The 17766-nt window shown below is 44.8% G+C and overlaps 1 protein-coding gene across 1 annotated transcript; it reads left to right on the forward strand.

Moving 5' to 3' along the window:
• Positions 1–5684: 5684 nt before the first annotated feature.
• Positions 5685–7087, forward strand: LOC123440475 (peroxidase 2-like). Its single transcript, XM_045117041.1, has 2 exons — positions 5685–6009; positions 6109–7087. The coding sequence occupies exons 1-2, from the start codon at positions 5782–5784 to the stop codon at positions 6877–6879; spliced, it is 999 nt and encodes a 332-aa protein (XP_044972976.1). The 5' UTR covers positions 5685–5781; the 3' UTR covers positions 6880–7087.
• The last annotated feature ends 10679 nt before the right edge of the window (positions 7088–17766 follow it).

Consider the following 17766-nt stretch of genomic DNA (forward strand, 5'->3'; position numbering starts at 1 on the left):
ACTCATGGTATTCACTTAAAAAGTTTTAATTTATACCAAACTTTGAAAGAAAGACAACAGAGGAAAAGTGATGTGAATATAGGGTGTGATACCAGGAAAGGCTCTGGCGACGTGGGCGACACACCATGGAAGGGAAGACGGCGACGGTCACGGACACATATGTGTTCCTCTACGGGGACGACTCGAGGAGGAAGAATTCGGAGGGGGAGAGGGGTCTAGGGCGAGGGCGACGACGAGGGGATGCTCCTAGACACGGCGAGGTGTCGAAAGCTCAAGGAAGCAAACGAGGGGGAGGGGTCTACCTGGGAGAGCACGGCATGGCATGCTATCCGCGTGGTCACCGCAAGGTGTTTATTGCTTCCCGAGGAAGAGTGGTGTGGGGAGAGACTCTGATCCTTGGCTGAGGGTGTCAATCACTAAGATGATCACCTATGCAAATGTTCAGCTCAATTGGATGAATCTAGTTAGCACTTGGTGTACAATGTATCCCACTCGACAGAAATGCAAATTAGGAAGAGGCACTCACATGCTTGCTTGTATTGAGCTGAAATTTGGAGGAGCTGAATCATTTGGGCATATGGAGACACGACAAAAATTTCATACTAACTAGATACACGAAAATGGTACTTGCTTCAAATGCTTCCATCTGGATAGAATATTAAGAAACATTCTAGAGAAATATTGGCTTAATTAAAAAATTCCAATTTTTTTGGAGGCAATATATATAGGTAGGATCATGTCGTGGTAAATTTTCAGAAATTACGAAACAATATAAAATATAATTGCTTCACAAACTAAAAATCTGATCAGAAACTAAGATTTGATGCTGGGCTCACATGGATGAAGGAGAAATGCTTAATTTTAGAGGAGAGGTGTTATTTGAGAATATAAAGGTGATGTCAAAATTGCAAATCATTTGGATCATCCTACCGAGTACCTTCTTCACAAAGTTCCTTTCTGCACAGAAACTTTGGAAATTAGCTGACAAATATTTATTAGGCAAATGATGTAGAAATTTGGCATGATGTCCTAATATGGATAGAAAAGAGTCCACAAAATTTTTGAGGGCAAACAAGAATATAAAAATGACACTTCCTTCACAAAGTGCCATTCAGGGAGAATAAGAAAAGGAATATTCTTGAATTACTTTTGAATAAACAAGGAAAGATTTTGACATATTTGAGAAATATATGACCCATACAATTTATGAGAATTATTTGGGAATTTTGAGAGAGACAGAAATATAGGTTTCTTCACAACCTAGAGCAAAACGATGTATTCCTTTAAAAGAAAAAAAGGAATATTCCTGCCAAAAAGAATTTTGCTAACTGCTAAAAATGGAAATGACATGATCTTGGAATGGATTTGAGAATGACAAACCACTTTGAAGATTAGGAAGCGATGATCTTTCCAAGTTTCCAGGCGTGTTCTTGTTCAAGTGTGTGTCTACTTGTCTGATTCCAAAGATCATGGGGTGGCGAGAAACTTTGCTATTCACCTCATGCTGAGGATGCGCTCCTGCCTCCTGTCATGGAATTAGTACTAGCGCGTGCGCCACCGTAATCCATCTGTATTATATTAAAATAATTAAGAAAACAACATGTATTACATTAAAAAATAAAATAAAAAGGAGAACACAAATTATATGTTTACCCTGTGATTTGTGTGAGTACGACACAAACATTAAACGATTTAATGAATTAAGTAAACTGGTTGGCCTATTAAAAAAATTATAGGCACATATTTCCCCCTTTCGGAAGTAAAAAAATGTAATGTGCATGGTAATAATATGTATTTGCATTCATTCTCATATGACCTGTTTGATCAACAGTGAGAACGAATGAGAGTGTTGCCAATGTGTAGTTCCTATAGTAGGGAAATATTTCTTGTCCAGTTTATATATCTTTTTAACCTGCATTTTATATCTAGTTCCTAGTTGGCACTCTTTCACTTTCTCTCAAACATGGTTTTATCCAGTAAAATTCAAATTTAAAGTTTTGTAACTAATTTGAACATTAAATTTCACGTGGTGTAAAAATTGGATAGCAATCGGCGAAGAGCGTATTTTAACTCAGTTATGTGAATGTCTAATCTGCTAATTAATAGGACATTTAACCCGCTTTTCAAACTATGGTACAGGATAAGATGTATATTCATAATTCAGGAAGTTTTGGCTGCTCATTAACTTGTTCTACAATAGTTTTTTGAGCATGACTACCTTCTATGGATGATCAATTGTGTTGTATTTTTCTCTTTCTTTTTAAATCGGACAAAGAATATAATAAGGAGTGGAGTGAAGAGGTTGGTCGAGTGATCATTTTTATTTTCATGTTGCCACTTCTCATTGGTTGCTTATAGACTGTCGTGATGGTGCGCGTCATAGAGGTGGCTTCATTAACCACATTGTGGTTAAAGCGGGCTTCAGTAACCGCATTGTGGTTGAAGCTTAGATTTGGTTGGCCATGGGGAAAGAGAAGGTGAGGTAGACGACGACAACAACATCGGTTATTCTCCTTGCGTAGGTGAACGCACCGAGGAAGGAGTGTTATTTTTTTAGGGTTTTTTCATGGCATTTCTTCTGGATTATTGTTCGCTTGAATGCATAATGTTGATTGATTGTTTTTATTGTCCTAGTTAATTTAGGTGTGTAGCTCCGGGTTACAATTCGGTCACTGTTTCGGTATATGGTTCGAGCGGGTTAATATTTTCGGTCTATTCAGGGGTTGGTTCGTTGCGCTGGTTTTATTGTTCGGATTATTCAAGTTTGTTGTTTTAATTTATTTGGCGATTGTTGCGGTTAGCAATTCTAAGTTTATTCGGATACTGGTCTGATTTTTGTTCGGGTAACTATTAGTGCACTACTCATTGATGTCGTGGTGTAAAGATGGACATCAATTGATCAAGAATTTTTTGCCACGTGTTACTGTTCTTGCAAACATATTGTACCGGTTTTGCTGTTGTGTCTCGACAGCATCATCATCGGAAAGGGTCGGAAGACGATCGTGACGGCTCTGCAACGGTATGCCGACAGAGAGAAATAATGTGTAAAAGTAAAAATTAAATAAATCATAATCCTCTATATAAGGACGCGAGGGCGAAGGAGGCGGAGAGAAATGTTGTGTAAAGAAATCCTAGCTTTTTATAACGGCATTTTTTTCATGTGAGAGCACTGTTCAAATGAAGGGTATTGTTCATGTGTAAAAAGATGTTCACCGTTAATTGTTGTTCACGTGGCGTTGTTCACGCGCAGGTACTATTCGGTAGCATTGTTCGTATTGTCCACATAATTGAATAGTAAACTTTGAAAAAAAAGTCAAAAAAGAGAAAAAGCAAATGCTTGCTACTTTACTATAGTAACTTGGGGTTGGTTCGTTGCGTTGGTTTTATTATTCGGGTTACTCAAGTTTGTCGTTTAAGTTTATTTGGCGATTGTTGTGGTTAGCAATTCTGAATTTATTCTGATTTTTGTTCGGGTAACTATTAGTGCACTATTCATTGATATCGTGGTGTAAAGATGGACATCGATCGATCAAGATTTTTTTCCCATGGGTTATTGTTCTTGCAAATATATTGTACCAGTTTACTGTTGTGTCTCGACAGCATCATCATCAAAAAGGATCGGGAGACGATCATGACGGCTCTGCATCGGTATGCCGGCAGGGAGGAATAATGCCTAAAAGTAAAAAAAAAAAATCATAATCCTCTATATAAGGACGCGTGGGCGAAGGAGAGGGACAAAAATGATGTGTAAAAAAATCAGCTTTTTATAACAGCATTTTTATCCTGTGAGAGCACTGTTCAAACGAAGGAAACTGTTTATGTGTAAAAAAAACTGTTCGCCCATTAATTGTTGTTCACGTGGCGTTGTTCACGCGCAGGTACTATTCGCCAGCACTGTTCGTATTGTCCACATAATTGAATAGTAAGATTCCAAAAAAAAGTCAAAAAAAGAGAAAAAGCAAATGCTTGCCACTTTAGTATAGTATAATAACTTGGGGTTGGTTCGTTGCGTTGGTTTTATTGTTCGGGTTATTCAAGTTTGTTGTTTTAGTCTATTTGACGATTGTTGCGGTTAGCAATTCTGGGTTTATTTGATACTGGTCTGATTTTTGTTCGGGTAACTATTAGTGCAGTATTCATTGATGCCGTGGTGTAAAGATGGACATCAATCGGTCAAGAATTTTTTTTTCCCATGGGTTACTGTTCTTGCAAATATGTTATACCGGTTTACTGTTGTGTCTCGACAGCATCATCATCCGAAAGGGTCAGGAGACGATCGCGATAGCTCTGCATTGGTATGCCGGCAGATAGGAATAATGCGTAAAAGTAAAAAAAAATCATAATCCTGTATATAAGGACACGAGGGCGAAGAAGGAGGACAGAAATGATGTGTAAACATAATCCCAGCTTTTGATAACGGCATTTTTTTCCTTTAAGAGCACTGTTCAAATGAATGGTATTGTTCATGTGTAAAAAAATGTTTGCCCGTTAATTGTTGTTCATCGTGCGGGTTCTATTTATTATCACTGTTCATATTATCCACGTAATTGAATAGTAAACTTTTTAAAAAAAGTTAAAACAAGAGAAAAAGCAAATGCCTGTCACTTTAGTGTAGTAACTTATTAGTTGACTCGCACATGCCGGACGCGGATTTTTGAAGCTCAGGTTTCTGAACACCCCTTATCCTTACCCACCAGTATTGCTTTAAGATCTATGTTAAACAACTAAGTTACTACATCAGATTTTTTTTGTTTCTGCCACATAAAACAACATTCGAACTTTAAACTTTGCAGCACAACTAAACATTCTAACTAGAATGCAGGAAAAAACTTTCCAATTTTTTGGTCCAAAATATATATACGAAATGAAAAAAATTAGATTAAAAATGTTATTTTTAGTATTTAGGATGCATGAAAAAAATTCGAAACTTATTTTCAACATTCCACTTAGAATGTTTTGTTGTGCTGGGCAGCTTGAAGTTTAAATGTTGTATTATGTGAGAGAAACAAAAAAGAAAAAAGTGTTTGCATGAATCGCGATGCATAAATGAGTGATTGAATAAGGGAGTATCCTGAAGCCTATGCTCTATAATATGTTTTCGCGCATGCCCTAAACAAAGTACCCTCACCGGAAATTTCTCGCACTGGATGCATATATTTATTCGAATTCAGGCTAGAAGCCCCAACAGATTCGAAGGAGACGACGCACAAAAGAAACGTTCTTAATTAACCTCACCTCTCAACAACCGGAAAAACAGGCGTCCCCATCTGCCACTGGCGGGTCATATCGTATGCAGAACCGGAAGGAAAGTGACACGGAGCTGGTTACACCAATCGGCTGCTCGATCTAGCTACTGCAAAATAGCTAGCTCCAGCTTATGTACATGACCAGTTCACATATCAGTCGAGTCAACCCATGTAACCATCAGGCTACTATTTCTTACTACCATTTCCGTATCATATCACTACCAACGCCCTTTGATTAATTTCGGAGCCACTGGGAGGAAAAATAGTACAGTGGGCGAATTCAATGACGCTTAAGTTTGGTGGCAACGACCCCGGTATAGTAACGTTCCAACGAAGCCAATAGTAACCTAACCATTGTTAATTTTAAGCACGCGGTAACATATGTAATCTCGGCCAAGGCCAGGTCTTCGAATGCACACCTATATAATTAGCTTCATGATGGAGCTATGGCAACACGCATTCTCCACCGGTCGACCACTTACACTTCTCTCTTCCCGTCCAATCTTAGTCAAGGAAGCTAGCTAGCTTCGAAAAAATGGCGGCTCTTGCTGCGAAGCTGCACGTTTTGATGGCTTGTGCATTGCTGCTCCTCGCCGTGGGATGCCAGGCCAGCCCTTTCTGGCCACTGGAGGTCGGGTTCTACCACGACAAGTGCCCCCAAGCGGAGGCCGTCGTCAAGGCCGTCATGGAGAAGGCCATCTCCCAGAACCCCGGCAATGGCGCCGCCATGATCCGCATGCTCTTCCACGACTGTTTCGTTGAGGTAGTACTGCAAGATACTTTGAAACGAATTTGCAAACATATATGTACAACTGATTAGCCAGGCTTGATTAATTTCGTTGAGTTGTTGATAATTAATTAGGGTTGCGATGCTTCCGTCCTCCTGGACCCGACCCCGTTCAGCCCGACGCCGGAGAAGCTCAGCCCGCCGAACGACCCTTCCCTGCGCGGCTTTGAGCTGATTGACGCCATCAAGGACGCCGTCGAGGCCGCCTGCCCGGGGGTCGTCTCCTGCGCAGACATCGTCGCCTTCGCGGCCCGTGATGCGTCCTGCATCCTCAGCAGGGGCAAGGTAAACTTCGACATGCCGTCCGGCCGCCGCGACGGCACCTTCTCCAACGCCTCCGAGCCGCTCAGGTTCCTGGTCCCACCGGATTCCAACCTCGGCGAGCTCGTCGATAGCTTCGTGGTCAAGGGCCTCAACGCCGAGGACCTGGTCATCCTCTCCGGCGCGCACACCATCGGGCGCTCCCACTGCTCCTCCTTCGTCCCCGACCGCCTCAACGCCCCCTCCGACATCAACGGCGGCCTCGCAGCGTTCCTGAGGAGTCAGTGCCCGGCCGACGCGACGCCAGGAGGCAATGACCCGACGGTGATGCAGGACGTGGTGACGCTCAACAAGCTGGACAGACAGTACTACAAGAACGTGCTCTCGCACACGGTGCTCTTCACCTCCGACGCGGCGCTCATGACGTCGGAGGAGACAGCGAGAATGGTGGTGGACAATGCCAACATCCCCGGATGGTGGGAGGACAGGTTCGAGAAGGCCATGGTGAAGATGGCCGGCATCGAGGTCAAGACCGGCTACCAGGGCCAGATCAGGAAGAACTGCCGCGCAATCAACCACTACTAAGTGTAGTGGTACAGCAGCGCACGTACGTGTGCATGCATGGTGAAAGATCACTCAATGTCGATTAATTGTTTGCTGTAATTAACCTGCAAGCGTGTTCATGTTGTAAAATTTGGCCATTCTTTCGCTCCACTCTTTTTCTTAGCATTTCATCATTGTCGGGTTGTACTCTTGTGCATGCGTGTAACTGCAAATCAATGTTACGTTGTTATAATGCTATTTGTATTTTGGATAATAAAATGATTCATGCACATGTTTCGAACAGAGAAAATTGTTGGATGCTTCCAAAGCCTACTCCCGAATTACCGAGAGCGCATCCTAAAAAAAATGAATTACTGAGAGCGCCTATCTGTTAACTGAAAAATGTCTTTCAGCGCCAGTCGAATCCCCCTGCCACTCGCAATGCCGTACCTGTCTCTGACGAGATCCTGGCTCGGTTCTTATCCAAAATCGACTGACGCCAGAAAATTTTCCAGGCACCCGAGGTTTAGGAAACACACCAACTACCTCGGTTAGTGCATACAATATCAAGAATGTTATCATCAACGGCAACTGGAAAAGAAACTGCTTCCGTTATGATTTTCACTATACATGTGTCCAATCTGAAATCAGAGTTTATCGAGCGAAATATATAAAACCACAACAAATAGTTATCATTTTTTTTCCTTTGCGCATAAATTGAGAAATGCACGGAACACCACTCTAAATTGACAGAAAAAAACATCGCTTTTGTGTTTGTCGTTTGTTCTGTTTTGTCAACTTTAAGCTATGATGCATTTTGCACCCAAAAAAAAATGTGATGGTTTTCCTAATGATGGTTGTATTGTGGTGGTTTTATGCATCTAATTCGAATTTATTAGTAGTTTCTAGGACGCATGCGTTGATATGATTGAGTTCACTGTGCATGCATCTGCTAATGATCATGCGCATTGTGTGCACCCGCGAGTTTATTTCTTACCCCCTTGGTTTATATTTACTCCACATATTAGTTGTGACCTAAATCAAACTTGATAAAGTTTAACCAAATTTATTGAAAGCAATCTAACTTGCATAGTAACAAATATATCGGTATGAAAATATATTGAATGATGATTCTAATGGTACTGGTTTGGTATTGTGGATGTTAATAAATTTTTTATATAAAAATTTGGCCAAAGTTTGCAAAATTTGACTTGAGACAAAGCTAATATGTGAAGTAAATGAAAACAGAGGAGGTACAAGACAAAGTTTGCATGACATACTTTTTATTTCTGACAAGATCTTAACCCCTGCCATGAATCAATTAATAGACGGTAACTAGAACAAAGTATAAGCGTAACGAACTAGCATCCTTTTTACGAGCAAGTTCTCTGCTAGAAGGCAAATCAAGTGAAATGATTTTTACGAGCAAGTTTTTTGCTAGAAGGCAAATCAAATGCAATGTCGCTGCCGTGCTCGATATGTCTAGAGATTGATTCCACACGCCTACATACAGCTAGCTAGATCATTGAAAATTAACAAAGCCCATCTTCCAATTTTTTCGATTCTGTTTTCTCTGCTCGATTTGCCATGGAAAAGGGACCCTAGCTATACGCATAGAAAAAGGCATCGAATTCTTCTCACAGTCTTTTTTTCTCCTCAAAGAGAGTAAATAAAAGAGTTTAAAAATAGCAAGGGCTATGCGTGTGACTTTGTGAAGATGTTCTTTTTATGCAGAAGTGCAAACTTCCTCCAAATGGCAGACTGCCATGTATTTAAATACAAAACCTGATGACATGTCCTCGGGAACAAGTAAGCCTTACATAGTCGTATGGTAACCTTGAACTATTCACAGTTTATACATGGTCAAACGGTTCTAACACTTAATCATTTCACTAATATTTGCCATGGCAAAATTCAACAAAAATTTAAGAAATTTCACAAAGTTCTAGACAATGTGAGCGTGTCTGGAATTTTTGCATCATATTTGTTTAATTTAGGACATTGAATCACTACTGGAATTTTCAATGCACTCGGCAAAGATTAAAAAAAACACACAAGGCAAAGTGTTTGCCGAGTTCCACACTCGACAAAACACAACTCGGCTGACCACTAGTCGGCAAAGGCAAGTTTGTCGAGTCCTTTTCCACACACACTCGGCAACACCATGGCGAATCTTTGCCCACTGCAAAAATGAAAACTCGGCAAGCTAACGGGGTGTTTCTTTCGAGGGACTTTTTAGTGTAGGGACTAAAAAAAGTCCCTTTTAGTCTCATGTGAAAGAAACAAAGGGGACTTTTAGGGACTTTTTTTTTGAAAGTTAGCAGGAGAGCTGCTAAGATTCTATCGCAGTAGGGATGCCATGGACAACAATGAGAGTACATGGATAGGTGAAGATGGAGAAGGGGTGAGAAAAGAGGGCAAAGATCACACCGAAACCCCTCCCTCAGAGCGGCAAAAACGGTAGGTGATGGGGTTATAGTCCTAGGGTAGGGTCATAGGCCTGCCCTGTAGGTCCTACCCAAGGACTACAACTCGCAAAGGACTAGACCCTTAGTCAGCTCCGACTGAATTAAGGAATCCCTGTCATCCAGTTGGTAACATACCCTCGGTCGTCCAGTCGGAGACTAGCATTCGGAGCATATCAGGCTAACCGACTGGATACCACTCGGTACATCGTAACCCCCCTGGAGGGAAACAGTCGTACGTTTCCAGGTGCATTTATTAGCATTTAGGGCGTAGTTACCTGTAACGTACACATTCAATCGCCACTACTCCACCCCTGTAGCGGAACCGTTGTGGAGGGCAGCGCACTCAATATAAGCCACCCTCCCCCGCTGGTAAAGGGGTTGGCAACTCATTGTATTTCCTATTCCACTCGACAACAGGCTCTCCGAGCACTGAGACGTAGGGCTGTTACCTCCACCGCAGAGGGGTCTGAACTCATACATCCTCGCCGTAGCTAGGACTCTGTCCATCCTTTTCGTACCCTACACATCTACTGTAGCGACCCGACTCAAAACGAGTCAAGCCTCTGTGTATCTGTGCCATCCCTGGATCAGTATGCTGGCACACACGGTACATCAATGTATATATCAAAGTGCAATCACATGTAAATAGCGTAAAACTGATATATACCTTAAATATCTCAGCGGAAGCAGTCAAGGGAGTGGAGTCCCAATAAACACCAACGGCAAGTTGAGTGTAGACCGTAACCCTGAATCGTACTCTTACTCGTCGAAGAATAATATCTGCAAAATAAGACGTTGCAGCCGTGTAGGTCAGCATATTGAATATGCCGGCAAGTCACATATGAGAGGGGGAAAATATAATCATCTATCTCTACATGCATATATGGCAGGTGGTGTTGTAAGTTTTAGCGTAAAGCAAATTTTCTCCTACAACAAGAGAGGGCTAAAAAGCAAAATGTTACTACATTGTTGGTTGTTAACGAGATGGTTCCGCCAACCAGTTCTCGTACCCGACTTGTCAATAATTACCCTCATCAAATATATTTAATGGTGTTGAGAAATCCAGATAACTTCAGTTCCTTTGGCTCAAGTTGTCCATGACCGTGGACACGGCTAATCGATTAGGTTTGAGTACTCTGCAGAGTTTTGCACACGTTCCCCACAAGATTTGATCACCTCCGGGTTTGTCCTCGCACTTCAGGGTGTTTGAAGACCGGATGATCAAAACATGGTCTTTCAACGGGTCCCTCTGAATCCCTGTCGGTGCCCATCCATTCCTACCGTTCGTCTACATCTGCTAGCACCGCCTGTCCAGAGTCGCCGCGTTGTCCAACCAAGCCAGAGCCCATAATGACTTGTGGCTGTGCAGGTAAGCCTTGGGTCTTGAAAATATCCGTCCGTCTCTTTGAGCCTGGGTGAAGCTTTCCGCAGGATGACATGGCCTCTCCAGCATCCCGGGCATCCACTGGGTTTTCCAGGGAGCCGGTCAACCGTCCTTCACCCAGTGTTGCATTGCGTCCGAGGTCTTGAAAATCTTGTCTTAGTCTGGTCTTGATTATTATATCAACCTCGCATCACTCGTGGTATACACTCAACCGATAACCCGTCTACTTAAGCATAGCAAATATAACATTGTCGTCCCGGGGCCAAGTGTCGGGGTTGTTGTGTTCCTACCACATGATACTACAACTTATGCTAAAGTTTCCAAGTACCTAGGCAGCATGCAAATGGGCATAGGATGGTAGAACTACGATGCATAAAAACATAGGTGATAGTATGATCAAAGTGACTTGCCTGTGATGTTGACAAAGAAGAATTTCTCGAGAAAATAACTTGATAGACTACTCGTCACTCTCCGATGAAATCTATATAGCAAACATATCATTCACATAAGTACTCATACTAGCAATCATTCTAGCAATCAAAACAAAAAAGAGAGAGCGAATAAGAAACCGAAAGAAACTTCAAATAGAACTAAAGAGTCTTCTACTACATCAAACACTAAATAGTTTTGTCTAACAGAAAATAATGACAAGGAACTAAGATATAATTTTAACTAAGATAAAATAAAGTGTTTTTCACAAAACCTTTTGAAAGTATTCCCAAACGGAATTTGAAACAATGCGGAAACCAATTGCAACTTACTAAGGAACTAGAATTGATTTCATGAAATCAAATAAACATAAAATAAAAAACTTGTTGCAAAACTACTGTTAACTAACATAAAAAAACAATAATCTTTCTGAAATAATAAAGAAAATATTTTAAAACAATTTACAGAAAAATAATAGCCATAGTCCTAAAAGAGCTAAAACAGAATCTGTTTTGGTAAAAACCCCAATTAAAAATATTTAAAAAAAATTGAAACTTAAACTACAGAAAGATATGATCAATAGGAAGCAGCAGCAACAAGGATCAAATTAAAAGCTACTTTTAAACTCCCGTAATAAGCAAAACAAGCTTTAATTCAAATCTGATCTAACTCAATTTTTATAAATCCAAACATAGACAAATTATATATCTACATAAACTGCATAAAATTTATGATCCAACACAAAAAGAATCACCTAATTCGGAGTTATAGACTAATAGATATGAATTTTCTAAGATTGCAATTTTCTGAAAAAAACTGCAATACGGGATTTCGTGAATCTCACCGGAGTTAGTCGCCGGAGTTGGAGAAGACGACGGGAAGGTGGCTCCGGTGGCCGGCCGAGGCAGCGGAGGGGTCCAGGCGGGGGAGGAGGGCTCCGGCCAAAGGTTGGTGGTGCCGGCGAGGCGTGGGGCGACGGGAGGAGGCAGCAGGAGCTCCGGCGAGTTCCTGTTGAAGATGAACTCCGGCGAGGCGGGGGCTGCGGCTAGAGGCGATGAGAGGTATGGTTCTTGGGGAAAATGGATAGAGGAGGCTGTGGGGGTTCTTATAGGGGCGACGGGAGGTGCTGGGAGGGAAAGAGCTTCGCGAATCCCGGAGGTGGGGATTCTCCTCTCCATGGAAGGAAAGGTTCTGTCAGGTGGAGAAGAGATAGAGGAAGAAGATGATCTTCTTGGGCCAAATTTGGAAAGTGCTTAATTGGGCCAGCTCCTATTTCCTAATAAAAGTGATTCTATTCCTATTTTCAAAACTAGGAAACTAAAACGTTAAAAAGGAAATCAAATCAATTCGGAATAAAGAGTTTTTATATACTAAAATTATCAGAAAAATAAAATATAGATGATGGGCATTTTTCCACGGCAAAAATAAAAAATTCAGAAAAAATTATTTTCACAAAATTGCCTAAAAGGTTTATTTTATTTTGCAAATAATTTTCAAATGACCCTCTAAGTTTTAGGGTTCAAACAACTTTCAAAATGCCCATGGGTTTGAGGGTCATGTTCCTCCTCTCTTTTCTATTTGACAGAAAGTATTTCCCGGAATTTCTTGCACGAAGAAAACAAATAAAAATGCAAGAGAATTCAAATGCAAATATCTCCGTTCAAATTCTTTATAGTTGAAGAAGTCATGTCATCTTCTCTCGTTGCTTTTAAAAGATTGAATTTGAATTCACCGGAGAAGGGGAAAGTCATTTTATTCCCTCTCATTCAAAAGTTTCAAAAAGTTTCAAATTTCACACAAGTTTCAATCACTCAGGCAACCAACAAACAATCTAATAATAATTATATTAACATTCCAAAATTTATAATTTCGGGATGTTACATCTACTGTCAGGCTTATACCCACGACAGTTGGCGCTCACCTTGGGGCAGGCGTCTAAGCGACTTCCGGCAAGTTTGCGACTACTTCCTTTCGTCATGTCGTCCGGTGGAGGTTCGAGCATGGGTCACCAGATCTTCTTCGGCGCTCTCCCCTTCACCGTCGACGATTCGGCATGGCTTCGGGATGCTCCTCTCGACGTTGAGGCGCTTCCCCGTTGTGGGGCTACGCACTTCCGTGCCAACGCCCGCGGCATTCTTCTTCTCCAACAGTCGACTCCGGTGTCGACCTGCACCGCCATCACGCGCCGCGGCAAGTGGTCCCACCGTCCGCAGCTACAACGTTGGGTTCAACATGCCCAGGCGCGCCAGAACGCGTCTTCGCAAGTGGCGGTTCTAGAGTCCGTTGTGGTTGCCCCGCTATCCCATTACTCGGACTCGGTTCCGACTGAGTTTCCTTCCGAGTATGCGGGTCGCGGGCCCGCGGCAGAAGTACACATGGCCAACTCCCATGAAGACCCGCGTGAAGCTGGCCGAAGCGAGCGCGAGGTCGGCGAAACATCCGGTGCGCGTCGTCCACCTCGCCGTTCTGCCAGTCGGCACACTCGGCGGAGCAACGTGGAGTTGTTCCGCACACCCCTCCTCAACTTGACTGCGGCTGCCAAGATAGCCGATTCCCTCCAGCCGACTGATTCAGAGGCAGGAAGGGGGATCGAGCAGATCCGAGCCCTGTTGCACACAGCGCAGCAGCAGAATTCGGCGGTCTCCCAGTCGCACAACAGGATCCATAACAGCTCCGTTCATGCGAATACGCATCGGTTGGTTCATAGCCCTGGTTCCCATCAGCTCCCCAGGGGAGGCAGCCGTTCCATGATTCACGAAGATCGCCGCCGCTCACGCACCCCTCCGCGGGGTGGGCCCTATGGGTCCCGACATCATGATGATCGGCGTTCAGTCGGCGACACTTACGACCCAAGACCCGACGCAACAGGGCGTATCACCCAGCGAAGGGTCGACAGGGGGCGAGCCCACCGCGATGGTCGCGATATGGACCGTCCAAGTGGAAGCAGGACCATCGTGTCTGGCCCCGAGTGTTTTAGTCGAGCCATCCGCTCGGCTGACATCCCGCCCAACTTCCGATTGGCGGCGGGAATCAATAAGTTTACACGAGAGTCCAAGCCAGAAACATGGCTAGACGACTACCGAGTGGCAGTCCAGATCGGAGGAGGGGACGACCATGTCGCCATGAAGCACCTCCCTCTGATGCTCGACGGCTCGGCGCGAGCGTGGCTGAATCAGTTAGCCCCCTCGAGCATCTACAGTTGGGCAGATCTGGCCGGAGTGTTCATCAAGACCTTCGAAGGGACGTGCAAGCGCCCTACGGGCCTCGTGGAGCTCTAGCATTGCGTCTAGAAGCCGAATGAGCCCCTGCGCGACTTCATCCAGCATTGGACAACTCTCTACCACACGGTGGAGAACGCCACCGAGCATCAAGCAGTATGCGCCTTCAAGGCAAGCGTGCGGTACCGAGAGCTGTACCTGAAGTTCGGTCGAACAGGTGACATCTCCATGAGCAAGATGATGGAGATAGCAGCTCGCTACGCAAATGGCGAAGAAGAGGACCGCATCCGAAGCGGCAAGCACAAGACAGTCGGCGACGGAGATGGAAGCAACACACGGAAGCAAAAGCAAAAAAGCTCCATCCACTCCGCATGCAGAAGCTGCAGCCGTGTCCAATGCCAAGTTCAAGGGCAAAGGGAAGGCGCAGTTTACCCCCAAGAAGAAGCCGTTCAATAATCCCATCCTAGACCAACCATGCCCGGTTCATACGAAGATGGACGAAGAGGGCAACCCCATATATCCAAAGCATACCACTCGGTAGTGCCGCCTCCTGATCCAGGGGTTCGGCGAAGGGCAACCGAGTGAGAAGGTCAATGAACAAGATAAGGAGGATAAGGAGGATCCGTTCCCCCAAGTCCATGCGACACTCATGATTTTTGCTGACGTCGAAAGCAAGAGTCGACTGAAGCTGGTGAACAGGGAGGTTAACATGGCCACTCCAACCAGCCCCAAGTTCCTTAAATGGTCTCAGACTGCGATCACCTTTGACTAGTCGGATCATCCAGCACATGTTCCCACCCCAGGAAGACAAGCTCTGGTCGTCGACCCGGTGGTGGAAGGAGTCCGACTGCGCAAAGTCCTCATGGACGGCGGCAGCGGTTTGAATATCATGTACGCCGACACTCTCAAGGGGATGGGCATTCCGATGTCCAAACTCAGCGAGAGCAGTATGCAGTTCCATGGAGTCGTCCCTGGACGGAAGGCCAAGTCACTCGGCCATATCGCGTTGGACGTCATTTTCGGCTCCGACAAGAACTTTCGCAAGGAAAAGCAAAAATTTGAAGTGGTGGATTTCCAGAGCGCTTACCACGCAATCCTGGGCCGCCTAGCGTATGTTAGTTCCATGGCCCGTCCATGCTACATATACTTGAAGCTGAAGATGCCAGGCCCAAAAGGCGTGATCACCATCACAGGCAATCGACAACGAGCTGAAGAATGCTTGCAGCAAGGATCAAGAATCGCCGACCAGCAGATGGCCGTCCTCGAGCTCGATGAGTACAAGAAAACAGTCGACCCCGCCGACCTGATGCGCTCGAAGAAGCTAGCTTCATAATCCACATTCCAGTCGGCGGGAGAGACGAAGAAGGTCAGCATCCACCCGACGGATGACACTGCTGCCCCTACGAACATCTCCACCACCCTCGATCCTAAATAGGAAGCCGAGCTCACCCAATTCCTCCATGAGAACTGGGACATCTTCGCATGGAAACCCTCTGACATGCCAGGTGTACCCAGGGAGTTGGCTGAGCACCGACTGCATGTGGATCCCGTCGCTCGGCCCGTCCGAGAGCGCTTGTGCCGATCCGCGCAATCGGGGAGGAGGTGGCCAAGCTGCTGGCAGCCAACTTCATTCACGAGGTTCACCACTCCGAGTGGCTCGCCAATGTTGTCATGGTGCCCAAGAAGGACAAGTCGCTCCGAATGTGCATCGACTTCAAACACCTCAATAAGGTCTTCCCTAAAGACCATTTTCCGCTCCCCCGCATAGATCAAATTGTCGATTCGACTGCTGGGTGCGAGCGTTTGTCATTTCTTGATGCCTACTCGGGCTATCATCAGATCCGTCTGTATGGTCCCGATGAATTAAAGACAGCCTTTATCACCCCATTCGGGTGCTTCTGCTACATCACTATGCCATTTGGTTTGAAGAATGCAGGAGCTACCTTTATGCGCATGATCCAAAAATGCCTTCTCGACCAGATCAGTCGGAATGTGGAGGCATATATGGATGATATCGTAGTCAAGTCACGCAAAGGTTCCGACCTGCTGACTGACTTGGCAGAAACATTCGCCAACCTTCGTAGGTACGATCTCAAGCTCAACCCCGCCAAATGTTCATTCGGCGTTCCCAGCGGAAAGTTACTCGGTTTCTTCATTTCCGAACGAGGGATCGATGTCAACCCCGAAAAGATCGGGACCATCGTTCGAATGGAGAGGCCGGTCAGAATACACGATGTTCAACGGCTCACAGGTTGCCTAGCGGCTTTGAGCAGGTTCATCAGTCGACTCGGCGAGAAAGCACTTCCTTTGTACCGACTCATGAAGAAATCAGATACTTTCGAGTGGACAGACGAAGCCCAAGTCGCATTCGACGACCTCAAAGTCCTACTTTCCACCCAGCCGGTTCTTACTGCTCCGCTCAGTAAAGAGCCCCTTCTTCTGTATATCGCGACTACAAATCAAGTCGTCAGTACTGTTCTTACAGTCGAACGAGAAGAATAAGGCAAAGCATACAAAGTTCAGCGGCCAGTGTACTACGTCTCCGAGGTCCTGACTCCTACCAAGCAGAGGTATCCCCACTATCAAAAACTTATCTGCGGGATTTACATGACTGCGAAGAAGGTGGCTCATTATTTCCAAGACCACTCGGTGTATGTCGTTTCTGATGCTCCGTTGTCGGAAATTCTCCACAATCGAGACGCATCAGGCCGAGTGGCGAAGTGGGCAATGGAGATGATGTACTGCGATATCAAGTTCGAGGCCAAGAAAGCTATTAAGTCTCAAGCCCTGGCTGACTTCATAGCAGAATGGGTAGAACAAAAGCAACCGACCCACATCTACTCGGCCCATTGGACAATGTTCTTTGATGGGTCCAAGATGTTGAATGGCTCCGGCGCTGGCGTTGTGATCGTATCGCCAAAGGGCGACAAACTCAAGTACGTGCTGCAGATACACTTCGATTCCTCCAACAACGAGGCAAAGTATGAAGCTCTCCTCTATGGATTGCGCATGGCCATCTCACTCGGCGTCCGTCGCCCGATGATCTACGGCGATTCGGATTTGGTGGTCAATCAAGTGATGAAAGAGTGGGATGTCAGGAACCCCACCATGACCACATACTGCAATGCAGTGAGGAAGCTCGAGAAGAAGTTTGAAGGTCTAGAACTTCACCATGTTCCGAGACTGAAGAACCAAGCAGATGATGAGTTGGCAAAACTTGGATCCACTCCGAGACCAGTCCCGAGTGACGTCTGCCTCGAGCACCTTCACCTCCCTTCAGTCAAAGAAGATCCTTTTACAGAAGAGCCAATACAACCAAAGAGTTCAACAGATCCGACTGAAGTCGATGTACCTGCTGTGGTTGATCTGGTCATGGAGATTCTTGCTGTCATCCCCGATTGGACTGTGCCGATCATTGCATATATCCTGA

The sequence above is a fragment of the Hordeum vulgare genome, chromosome 3H (genome assembly GCF_904849725.1).
Source record: "Hordeum vulgare subsp. vulgare chromosome 3H, MorexV3_pseudomolecules_assembly, whole genome shotgun sequence".
NCBI classification, from domain to species: Eukaryota; Viridiplantae; Streptophyta; class Magnoliopsida; order Poales; family Poaceae; genus Hordeum; species Hordeum vulgare.